Source organism: Hyperolius riggenbachi, chromosome 4 (genome assembly GCF_040937935.1).
Source record: "Hyperolius riggenbachi isolate aHypRig1 chromosome 4, aHypRig1.pri, whole genome shotgun sequence".
NCBI classification, from domain to species: domain Eukaryota; kingdom Metazoa; phylum Chordata; class Amphibia; order Anura; family Hyperoliidae; genus Hyperolius; species Hyperolius riggenbachi.
Genome location: NC_090649.1, coordinates 309,553,534 through 309,566,298, shown reverse-complemented (window position 1 = coordinate 309,566,298; position 12,765 = coordinate 309,553,534). Strand labels below are relative to the sequence as shown.

Genomic DNA, 12,765 nt, shown 5'->3' with positions numbered 1-12,765 from the left:
CTCCTGAAACCTTATCTGCTGAGCTGTTTCTGTGAGTAACTTGGATTGTGACAGAATTAGATATCTTGTTTAGCACCTATACAAGTGTATAAAGTTGTGTGTGTGTGTTTGTGCGATATACACATGTTCAAAATAAGACTGAGAGAGCAATCAGATACAGCTTTAAAACTACTGACAGGTGAAGTGAATAACATATAATCTTATTTCAGCTGTCCTTGGGTGGAATATATTAGGCAGTGAGTGAACACTCAGTGCTTGAAGGTGATGTGTTGGAAGCAGGAAAATAGGCAAGAGTAGGTATCTGAGTGAACTTGAGAAGGGCCTAACTATGATATCTATATGACTGGTTCAGAGCATCCTCTAAAGTTTAAACAGCAGGTCTTGTGAGGGAGATTCCTGGTATGCAGGTGTTGGCACATACAAAAAGTGGTCCAAGGATGAGCAACTGAGGAACCAGCAATGGATTTATTGATGCCTGTGGGAAGCAAAGGCTGTCTGGTCTGAACTCACAGAACAGTTCTGCAAAAAAAACCCTGTGTAATGCTAGCCATGAGGAAATGGTGTCAGAATACAGAATGTGTCGCAGCTTGCTTCGCATGGGGCTGCGTAGCTGCTGTTCAGTCAATAGGTCCATGACAATTGTCCACTGCTGAATGCACCTACAATGGGCACGTGCGGGTCAGACCTGGACCATGGAACATTGGAAAAAGGTGAGCTGGTCTGAAGAGTCAAATTTTCTTTGGCTTCTGAATTCCTCAGATTCCTATCTTATTGAGCAGCTGTGATGTGTACTAGATACAGGGTTTCTCACTGGATTCCAGCAAAAACATCTTTGAATCTCCTGTCGGAGCGCCTCATTCTCTCCCTAATCTTCAAGTTGTTGAGTGTTTTTACTTTTTGTGGGAGTGAATATGAGTTACAGTAGAGTACCAGGCATCCGGCAGTCTCACTTGACCTCTCAAGCAACTGGCAAGCAGACATCAGGCTATCCCTGCCCATGCCGGATAAATGAGACTCCACTGTACTAATATTGCATGCTTTCCATATTCCCTGATAAATCACCATCAGCACTTGGCGATAGTTATGTCCTCCCTCTTCTGAGTTCTAGAGATGGGGATGAGTCACATGTCTTTAACATTCAAGAAGGGTGCTTTAGGGGGTCATGTGATCAGGCCATATGATTCTTGATGTCAAGAATCATATGGCCTGATGTTATTCAGGCAGCAAAGCATCACCCTCTTGAGCTTAGCCATTCTGGCACTACCTGCCTACAGAGAAGGAAGGAAAAGTATAAATACATAATGAGAAGAAATAGTAACAGCATTCCTGCTTTCTAACAAAGGTGGAGGCAGAAACTCTGCAGCTATTCCCAGCATGCTTACATACTATGCTGAAGGGGAGAGTAATGTGTGAAGGGAGAAAATAGTGACATTAGGGAGAAGCTGGTCAACCCTTTTTATGAATATGGCAATTATTAGCAGATTGACAGAAAAGTGCTTTTATTTCTATAGAAATCATTGCAGTGGTTGGATAGTGTACTAGTTAAGGACGATGCCTCTGACACAGGAAACCAGGCTCTATACAAATGTTAGGATTATTATACAAATGTTAGGATTATTTTTAGGATTATCTACTGATTGGCATATACATAAATATATGCCACCCAGTAGATAACCTAACCATGTGATCTGTTGCCAATTAAGTATTTCTGAGATGTTCCACCAAGTATTTTTTATCATTGCATACATATTCCAGTTTATTGCTGTGCCTGTCCAATCTTTTTACATCTGTTGCAGCATCAAATTCAAACTGCGCTTAAATTTTCAAACCACTATAGAAAGTTCTCAGCTTCAACATGTGGCATGTTGTCTTTGTATTATTTTCAACTACAACTCTTATTTTGCTACATTGTATTTATATGTGTTCTTTTGAAACCTAAGTCCTGTTCCCTCTTGCTTTAGATATCTCAGCTGTGTGTGCAACTGTCCAGATTTGGAATGTACATTTTAATTCTTCAGATTCTCATGCTACATTGCACTGGAAAACATCATGTGATATCCAACCCTTTTGCCATTATGAAGTACAGTACAAGATGTAAGTACCACTTTTATACAAACGTTTCAACTTTTGTATTAATAGTCTTCTGGTATCTATGCAGAGCAGCACGGTGGCATAGTGGTTAGGCTGGGTCCCCAGTTCGACTATCAGCCAGGGCATTATCTGCATGGAGTTTGTATGTTCTCACCATGTCTGTGTGGGTTTCCTCCTCCTCTTATATCCCAAAAACATAAGGACGAGTTATTTGGTTTGCTTCTAAATTGGGCCTACATACACTACACAATACATATATAGACATATGACTATGGTGGGGATTAGACTGTGAGCCCATCTGAGGGACAGTTAAGTGACAAGATAATGTAAAAAAAAGGCTGTTTTACACCTGATGAAGGAGGGTGTTCCTTCGTAACATGTAGTGTTCTTGTTCGGTAATACACAGCACTTTGATTGCAGCCAGTGGAGTGCCGTCTCTTCTTTCATGTTTGATGGGTCACTAGCTGTATGAGCAATCCAGTTGAGGCAAGGCACCGGCATAGTGTTTCAAGTAGTTACTACTTGAGTTGCTGCTTATCCAACATCATTCTCTCTGTGGCATGACAAGATAATGTACTCTTTACAGCACTGAGAAAGATGTCAGATCTATATAAATACTAAATAATAATAATATTAGGCAGAATCTCCTATCTTGGGGAAACAAAAACAGTGGATAAGGTTTACTGACCTAACAGACTGGTCTTTCCCTCTGCTTCTAGTTGTACTCCAAGCTAGACGATTCCTCATACTCTGTAGAAATAGGATCTGGCTTCCAGGAAGTTGCATTAAAATGTGTATACTGGACATACTGGCACTTCCCATGTAGGAACTGCTATTCACTTTTCATTCAGCACAGCCACATAGGAGATCTGAACTTACCATTGAAAATTCAGTTATCTGATATATGGAGACTCATCGTTACCAAATTACCTGACCACTGGCATCCGGTTCCAAAATGTAAAGGCTCATACACACGGGGCACAACTGTCACCACAAACACGTGGCACGCGCATGTCTGGGTGACAGTTGCCCCGTGTGTATGAGTCGCGCACTCTGAACTGTCGCCGGAGAAAGCAGTTGCCGTGCGATTGAAAAGTTCAATCGCCGGCAACTTCTGTCTCTGCAACTGTCACCACAAACACGTGGCACGCGCATGTCTGGGCGACAGTTGCCCCGTGTGTATGAGTCGCGCACTCCGAACTGTCGCCGGAGAAAGCAGTTGCCGTGCGATTGAAAAGTTCAATCGCCGGCAACTTCTGTCTCTGCAACTGTCGCTGGTCCGCCACGCGTTCTGCGTGTGTATGCGGACTAGCGACAGCTACCCACACACTGATAACGGACCTTCCGGCGGGGGGTGGAACCTTCGGCGAGCTGTTGCACACACGTCTCCTGTGTGCTAGCAACAGCTACAACGGTGCCTCGTGTGTATGAGGCTTAAGTGAGGACATTTTTATTGAGTCCCTTTCATTCCAGTATTACTCTTTGCTTGAACACCCTTAAAACACCCATTTTAAAAAAGATGAAAGCACCTGTAAGCACTTTAAATGCTTTAAAAGCTTTCATTGGTTTATATTAATGAATTCCCTCATACAGTGGAAAGAGAAAGTTTGGATAACATTGTTAATCGTCATGATTTTCCTGTATAAATCGTTGGTTGTTACGATAAAAAAATGTCCGTTAAATATATCCTATAGGAGACGCACACAGTGATATTTGAGAAGTGAAATGAAGTTTATTGCATTTACAGAAAGTGTGCAATAATTGTTTAAATAAAATTAGGCATGTGCATAAATTTGAGCACTGTTGTCATTTTATTGATTCTAAAACCTTTAGAAATAATTATTGGAACTCAAATTGGCTTGGTAAGCTCAGTGACCCCTGACCTACATACACAGTTGAATCCAATTATAAGAAAGAGTATTTAAGGGGTTCAATTGTAAGTTTCCCTCCTCTTTTAAATTTCTCTGAGTAGCAACATGAGGGTCTCAAAACAACTCTCAAATTACCTGAAGACTGTAATGATCCGCTCAGCTGCCTGCGCAGGCAGGCAGATTTTTGACCACTGTTCAGGTCTGCATTCTGCAGGTCTCTGGAAGAGAGACCTTTTGTCAGTTTTGCAGCTTGCTGCTGCTGAGGAATTTGCATACGTTTATCATGCAAATTGCCTAGCCACATCCTTTGTAGGCTTGCTCTATATATACCATGTGATTCCACAGTAAGTCGCGGGTCATAAGGGTTTGTCCTGTGAAACACTCCTGGAGTGTCAGCCATGCTTATTGTTTGAAGAATTGCTTAGAGTAATTCCTGGGACTGCACTAGTCATCCTTGCTAGAGCAGTCAGGCTGGTATTATTTGTATTGCCTGTTCTGTCTGTCTGTGGGGTGCTAACCAGAACAGCGGTTGTTACTGGTAGGCCCTTCTGTTCTGTCTGTCTGTCGTGCTTGGATCACACTAGCCTCTAGCAGTAGCGGCTGTGGATCCTTCTGGTCTGCAACTCCCTTGCTATACTTGGATCGCACTTGCTCTGACGGTAAGAGCAGTGGATCCTGCTAGCTCTGTTGCCTTACTTGGGCCGCACTCGCTCTGGCGGAAAGAGCAGTGGATTGTATCTCGCACTTATCCCTGTTTTTGTGTACCTGTCTTGTCTGCTACGAACGCTTGCTGGAGGCTCGGTGAGGTAACCGTTAAACAAGCCTCTGTTTCATGTTTGTCTGTCGGTGGTTAGTTAGGCGTGCTTGTCTCTGTTGTGCTTAACACGCGGAGACCGCGCAGAAAACGCGTTCGCTGTTGCGAATGAGTGCGGTGTTCGCGTTTAGTTAGCGTTTATTATTTTCCTTATCTTTTCATTGTATGATTTGCTGTGCCTTTGCTACTCTCGTGCTCTGCCTTGCTGTAGCCTTGTGTCACCTCTGGCAATCGCCTCTCTCGCGATTGCGTTCCTACTTCATATCTGCTGTTGTGTATGCACCGTCGCAGGTTGGCAACTAGATTGGTGCACACACATACAATATGTCCCTTTGCTCATTCTCATTCGCAATCGCTTCTCAGGCGATTGCGTTCTTACTCGGTTTCCTCTGTTGTGTATCCACCGTCGCAGGTTGGCGACTAGATTGGTGCACACACATACATTCCTCCTCTGTGCTTATTCTGTCTTGTGTCGCTGTTAGCAATCGCCATCTCCTGCGATTGTCTTCTCACCTGATCTTCATGGTTGTGTGTTCATCGTCGCAGGGTGGCGACTAGATTGGTGGACACGCATACCCTCTGTCGCTTTGCTCTCTCTCTCTTTCAGGGCTATCTTGCCCTGCGTTTTTTCCTTTCGTACAATTCCTGTCTGGCGTCTGTGGCAGGGCAGAGGATCTGTTCCTCTGCACTCCACAGCTCCATCTGCCGACAGGAATTTCCCTCTACAGGTGCGTTGCACCTTTTGCTGGGTTCCCTCAAATTATACGCTTGTGGAGGATTTCCGCAGTGTCAGCGCACGTCCTGTGCGCTGATCACGGAGAAAATTCCACAATCGTTACAAAGACTGTTCACCACCATGGTTTAGGGGAAGGATACAGAAAGCTGTCTCAGAGATTTCAGCTGTCTGTTTCCACAGTTAGGAACATGTGGAGGAAATGGAAGACCACAGGCTCAGTTCAAGATAAGTCTCGAAGTGGCAGACCACTCCATAAAAATCTTGGATAGACAGAAGTGACGAAAGGTGAGAACAGTCAGTCAACCCACAGACCAGCACCAAAGACCTACAACATCATCTTGCTGCAACATCAGAGGTCTAAGATCCCCATTCAAGAGGTCCTTGATGTTTCAATACATTTCCAAAAACAAGCCCCACATACTGATACTTCAAGAGACACATATGGATGGCACCCTAGCCAAATCCCTAGTCAAGCCTTGGGTACACCGAGCATTCCACTCCACATATTCTACTTTTGCCAGAGGAGTCACGATCCTTCTCAACAAATCTCTTACCTACAAATTTTTCTCGGCGTTCCCGGACACAGATGGCAGGTATGTTATACTCCATTTGTCGATCTGTGGCACAGTTTACTGTATTGTGGGTATATATGCGCCTCCACCCCTGCAAAAATCATTTCTAGAAGAAATAACTCTTAAACTGCAAAAATACTTACCAGCTAAACTGCTTATCATAGGTGATTTCAATGACATTATCTCCTCAAAACTTGACTCTACCAACACGGCACGTAACGCAAACACTGACTTAACTAGCTGGGCTGACTCCCTCTCCCTTACGGAGATATGGAGGTGGAAGAACTCCCAAAAAATGGCATTCTCACATTTCTCTGCCACACACAAATCTGCCTCACGGATAGACCTCGCCTTTGGCAATACCGACCTACTAGCTTCCATGACAGCAGCTACATATCTCCCCAGTGGTCTTTCGGACCATGCCCCGCTTGAAATTACGTGCACAATACCAGTTCCACACAATAAAACACTATGGAGACTGAATCCGAAATGGATTAATGATGATAAGATTGCAGAGAAAATCACAACTACCATAAACCAATACTGGGATATCAATACTGATACAGCCTCCACTCAGAATGTATGGGACGCCTTCAAGGCAACAATTAGGGGGGAATATATAAATATGATTAGCGGCTGCAGGAAGGAATTTAGTAAAGAGTTGACCGTTTTGACGAATTCTGAAGAAAAAGCCACACAAAAATTTGCAGATGCCCCTTCGGACTCCACTTATGCCGAAATGATGCACAGCAAACGTGCACTCAACGTACACATGACCGACCTCACTAAAACATCATTAGTAGAATGGCAACAGGCCACCTTTGAGAAGGGGGACAAAAATGGCAAATTACTAGCTAACATAGCACGGGACCCCCAGCAACACTCCAACATCCCCGAAATCAAATCTGCGTCAGGAGAAATTCTTTCCTCCCCGAAAGACATCCTTTGCAGATTTCAAGACTTTTATGAAGAACTATATTCCTCCCACTTCGAGGGTTCCCCATCCGACTTATCCGCACTTTTGGCAAACATTAAGCTCCCAATGTTGGAAGAAGACATTTCTAATGCCATGGATGCGGAGATCTCGGAGGAGGAAATTTTGGACTCAATTTTGTCCTTCCCCCCTCAAAAATCTCCCGGACCAGACGGAATCCCCATTGAATTTTATAAACGCTACATGCGTATTCTCGCCCCACACTTAAAAACGACTTACAACAAATGTTTAACTAATGGAGAACTACCTAAGACCTTCTCACAAGCTCATGTTATTCTCCTATTGAAACAAGACAAGGACCCACTAGACTGTGGCTCGTATAGACCAATCTCCCTGCTTAACAATGACTTAAAGATTCTAACCAAAATAATAACCACCCGCATTAATAAACATATTGCCGATATAGTCGATCCAGATCAGACCGGGTTTATGCCCCACAAGACTACTGACATTAACTTGAGGCGCATATATACCCACATTCAGGCTTCGGAGGGCATTGCCTCTCCTCGGGCTCTGGCTTTTTTAGATATACAAAAAGCCTTCGATTCAGTGGAATGGGAATACCTTTGGGCTGTTCTTTCTAAATTTGGGATGGGCTCCCGACTAATATCCTGGCTTAAAACTATTTATAATCACCCTCGCTCTAATATCAAAATTGGTGCAGATTTGTCACAGGACATTCAATTGAAACGGGGCACCAGACAGGGATGCCCTCTTTCCCCGGCCCTCTTCGCGCTGGCCATGGAACCTATTGCTGCTGCTGTTCGTCAACAGCCAGATATTTGTGGTTTTCGGGTGGGGGGGCTGGATGAGAGGGTGTCCCTATATGCCGACGATATGGTCATTTACCTTGAAAATCCCACTGACTCACTTAAAGGAGTCCTGAAGCTATTTAATCAGTTCTCACCATTTACTGGTCTAAATGTAAATTGGGGCAAGTCCAAGTTTCTTCCACTAAATTACGCTCCATTAATACAGCCCCAACTGGAAGTAGTATCCAGAACCAAATATCTGGGGATACTGGTTTCCAATAACGCTGCGGATTACTTTTCAGACAACTTACTTCCCTTAATCCTATATACTAAAAAGAGGATTCAGGGGTGGCAGGCTCTCCCCCTCTCCCTAATTGGAAGAATAAATCTTATTAAAATGAAGCTTCTCCCTAAATATCTTTATCTTCTCCGGAATTGTCCAACCTGGCTACATAGGGGCTTCTTTAGGCAACTAAACTCCCTTTTGTCCAGTTTCATCTGGTACAATAAAACTCCAAAACTTAGCCTTAGAAAGCTCCAGCGACCGTGGACAGAGGGGGGACTTGCTTTCCCAGACCTATATAAATACTTTATAGCTAGTCAGTTAGTTACGGCTCATTGGTGGCTCGTTCAAGACAAATCAAATGCTTCCACAATACTAGACGCGGCCATCCTGGGGTCCTACGAGGCACTTGCCCAAATACTGTATAGAGGGGTGAGAGCGCCGTACCCATTAACTACAAATATGAAGGTGGTTCTGAGAGCATGGAACTTGGTCCAATCCTGGTTCTCTTCATCGCAAAACTCCTTCTCTCCAGGGGTCCCAATCTGGAACAATCCCTCCCTTTCACAATTTTATAAGATCCCTGATCCAATTGTATGGATCAGGAAAGGGATAACTAAACTGGAACACATCATTTCAAACAGAAAACTGACAGAGTTTGATGCTCTTAAGGTCACTTTTTCCCTGCCAAACTCCTATTTTTTTAGATATTTACAACTGCGTCATGCTTTTGGGGCACAATTTGGGCACGAGCCAATCATACTTAGCTCTACTGCTATTGAAGATATTATTACAAATGAAAACCTTACCAAAGCACTCTCAGCAATATACCAAAGTATAGTGTTAATCACTGAACCCCACGTCACGGTCTTTAAACTGCCCTGGTCCGCACTGATACCTGACCTAGATGACGAGGACTGGGAAGATACTTTAATTAAGCCCTTTGAATATTTGATTTCCGCCAGAGACAAGTTAATCCAATTTAAAATTATTCATCAGGCGTATCTAACCCCTTATAAAATGAGCAAGTTTGGCAGGGAAGCTTCGAGCGCATGCTGGAGATGTGGTGCCACTGGAGCGGATTTTTCCCACATCTTCTGGGACTGCCCCCTGATTGCCGACACCTGGAGAGAAATATGTACTTACATAAGCTCTGTTACTAAGACACACATTACACCAGAACCTAAGATCTGTCTCCTTGGTAACGTGCATATGATTGCTTCCCCCAGATCCCAAAGGCAATTGATAGGTTTACTATTATTTTATTACAGGAAAGCAATAGTGCTACAATGGAAACAACCAGCTCCCCCAACCTACTTATATTGGAAGAAACTGATAAACAACTCTCTTCACCTATACAAGGCAGCTTACATAGCAAGGGGATGCTCCGCCAAGTTTAATAAGATATGGGGAATGTGGATCTCCAATAAAGATACTGCATAGGGTGCACTGAGACTAGATCTCTGAGATTTACTTTAGCTTATTAAGGGTAACTAAGACATGTGGAAGGTCCTAGACATTAATATAGATATAGCTCCTAACTAAAAACTGGGTGTATGTAACTAAAGTACAATGTCTCTGATAAATTTTGCTTAAATCTGCATAAATGTATTTATTTGTTTTCCAAATATGCAACGCAATACCTCTGCTTCTTAACAGCCAATTTGCTTGTATGCAATATATAAGACGTGTGGAAACAGTCTGCATTCTTTCCTGTGGTTCCTGTCGCCTCACCTGCATGTGAGGAAGACAGGGTGTTTTGTTGGTGTTATTAGTTTTGTTTAAACCTGAAAATTTCAATTAAAAGAATTTTCAAAAAAAAAAACAAAAAAAAAACATCATCTTGCTGCAGATGGAGTCACTGTGCATCGTTCAACCATTCGGCGCACTTTACACAAGGAGATGCTGTATGCAGAGGAAGCCTTTTCTCCACCCACAGCACAAACAGAGCCACTTGATGTATGCTAAAGCACATTTGGACAAGCAGCTTCATTTTGGAATAAGGTGCTGTGGACTGATGAAACTAAAATTGAGTTATTTGGGCATTACAAGGGGCATTATGCATGGAGAAAAAAACACAGCATTTCCAGAAAAACACCTACTACCTACAGTAACCTATGGTGGTGGTTCCATCATGCTGTGGGGCTGTGCAGGGACTGGGAATCTTGCCAAAATTGAGGGACGCATGGATTCTACTCAGCATCAGCAGATTCTGGAAGCCAATGTCCAGGAATCAGTGACACAGCTGAAGCTGCGCCGGGGCTGGATCTTTCAACAAGACAACGTCCCTAAACACTGCTTAAAATCCACTAAGGCATTCATGCAGAGATACAATGTTCTGGAAAGGCCATTTCAGCCCTAGACCTGAATATAATTGAAAATCAGTGGTGTGAGAGTTAGAGAGCTGTCTATGCTCAGAAGCCATCAAACCTGAATGGACTAGAGATGTTTTGTAAAGAGGAATGGTCCAACATACCTTCAACCAGAATCCAGAATCTCATTGGAACCTAGATCAAGCATTTAAAGGCTGTAATTTCTACAAAAGGAGAATCTACGAAATATTGATTTCCTTTCTTTTTTGTGGTGCCCAAATTTAAGCACCTGCCTAATTTTGTTTAAACAATTATTGCACACTTTCTGTAAATCCAATAAACATCATTTCACTTCTCAAATATCACTGTGTGTGTCTCCTATATCATATATTTAACTGACAATTTTTTTTCGTAACAACCAATGATTTCTACAGGAAAATCATGATGATTAACAACGTTGCTCAAACTTTCGCATCCCACTGTATGTCTTTACTTTCTGTGTATTAATTGATGTCTGATCCCATCACATGATGTAAAATTAAATGGTGTGCTTGAAAAGGACCAGTGACTGGAGAGGAAATACAGTACCACTCCGTGAAAAGACATGGTTGCAAGAGGCAGAGCCAGAGTACTGTGAGGTCATCTTGGTGCGTGGGTTGTGCAAGTCCCTATTTCTTGAAGCAATAATGTGTAGTAGGGGTGGTACACCCCCATATATTACCACATACTCCAATATTCGCCCATATCTACACTTAGTCCCCATAGGGCTTGCATAGACCATATTGCATATACATCTATATACATACACACATGCATCCATGTCCATGTATAAACATACACCCTGCCAGAAAGAAAGTAAATCAAAGTGCCACTGACCGAAGATGACTTGTCTCTTCCAGGCATGTATTTAGACCGCCTGGTTCGAGCGTTCCCAATTTTAGGATCCAAAAGGACTCCCATCTACATAGGACCCGGTATCTTTCGTATTTGCTCGAATGATAAACCTGCTCTATGATGGTGGCCTTCAGAACATCAAAGTTCCTGTTATGAGCTAAGTTAAAATGGTGAGACACCCCATGCTTCGGGTCCCCCTTAGTAATATTAAATCTATGTTTGTTTAATCTAGTTTGAAATTTTTGAGTGGTACAGCCCACATAAGCCAGATCACATGAGCAACTAAGGAGATACACTACATATGTGCTTTGGCACGTCACATAATTTTTTATAGGATATTCAATGGAATTATTGGCCCTGAAAGTGGTAGTCCCATTTATAATTGTTCTACAGCACAGGCAACGTTTGGATTTACAAGAGTAACAACCAAGTATGCCCTGGGTCCCCATTTGTGGAGTTTTATTCATCAAGGATTTCTTTGTGGGGAGTTTACTAGGGGCTATGTACTCCCTAATATTATTCCCCCTTTTAAAAACGACTTTAGGTTTAGACGGAAGAGCTTGTTTAAGTATGGGGTCGCTAAGTAACACTGGCCAATATTTATCAAAAATACTCTTGCACTCCTTGGCCTGGCCAGAGAAGTTGACAATAATGGGCATGTTTTTATTAATAGCGGAGTTTGGGTCATCTATATGATTTTTCTTCACCAGGTCTTTAGGCAATAAGCAGTCCTGTTGTGAGAGAGTAGCAGCTCTCTCAAAAGCTGATTGTATTATAGAGACAGGGTAGTGTTTCTCCTGAAATCTCGATTTTAATATTTTTGATTGTGATAAGTAATCCCCATTATTAGTACAATTTCTACGTAAACGTTTAAACTGGTCAAACAGCACATTTTTCAGCCATGGTTTATAGTGTGCACTCTTATAATCAAGATAGCCATTTCGGTCCGTGGGTTTAAAATAATTAGTAGTACTAATACTAGCACTATCAGGGTCCACTTTGATTTCCAAATCTAGAAAATGCATCTGCAAATTATCTGTTTCCATAGTAAAAGACAAACCCAGTACAGTTGCAGATTTAAAATGGACCGATCAAATGCAGCACTCCCTTTCCAAGTTGCATAAAATTGCCATATAATTTGCATCATGTCAGAATAATTTACACCCATTTGACCATCCTTAATGTGAACTAGTGAGGGGTCAGGTAAACATTACAGATATTGTGTAATAAAATGTCCTACCAATTAATTAATGTAAACCCTATCTCATTTATTTAGATCACAGTTAATTAATGTTCTAGGTGTCTGAGATATACCGGTAGGTCCTGATGTACTAAGATTCCCAGCTACTACACTCAGAGGTTAAGGAAAAATGGCTTGGGGTGTTGGCTTAACTTAGACATTCTTGGATTAAGGCTTCCTACTGTCAGGGGGGAGTGATGGCTTGT

General features: G+C 42.5%; 1 protein-coding gene across 1 annotated transcript in view; it reads left to right on the top strand.

Moving 5' to 3' along the window:
• The first annotated feature begins 664 nt into the window (after positions 1 to 664).
• LOC137504793 (uncharacterized) overlaps positions 665 to 12,765 on the top strand; it is a 51,966-nt gene continuing 39,865 nt past the window's right edge. The window contains exons 1-2 of the mRNA XM_068233384.1: positions 665 to 710; positions 1,962 to 2,094. Of these exons, the coding sequence (XP_068089485.1) occupies positions 665 to 710; positions 1,962 to 2,094 (179 nt within the window). The remainder of the gene's footprint in view (positions 711 to 1,961; positions 2,095 to 12,765) is intronic.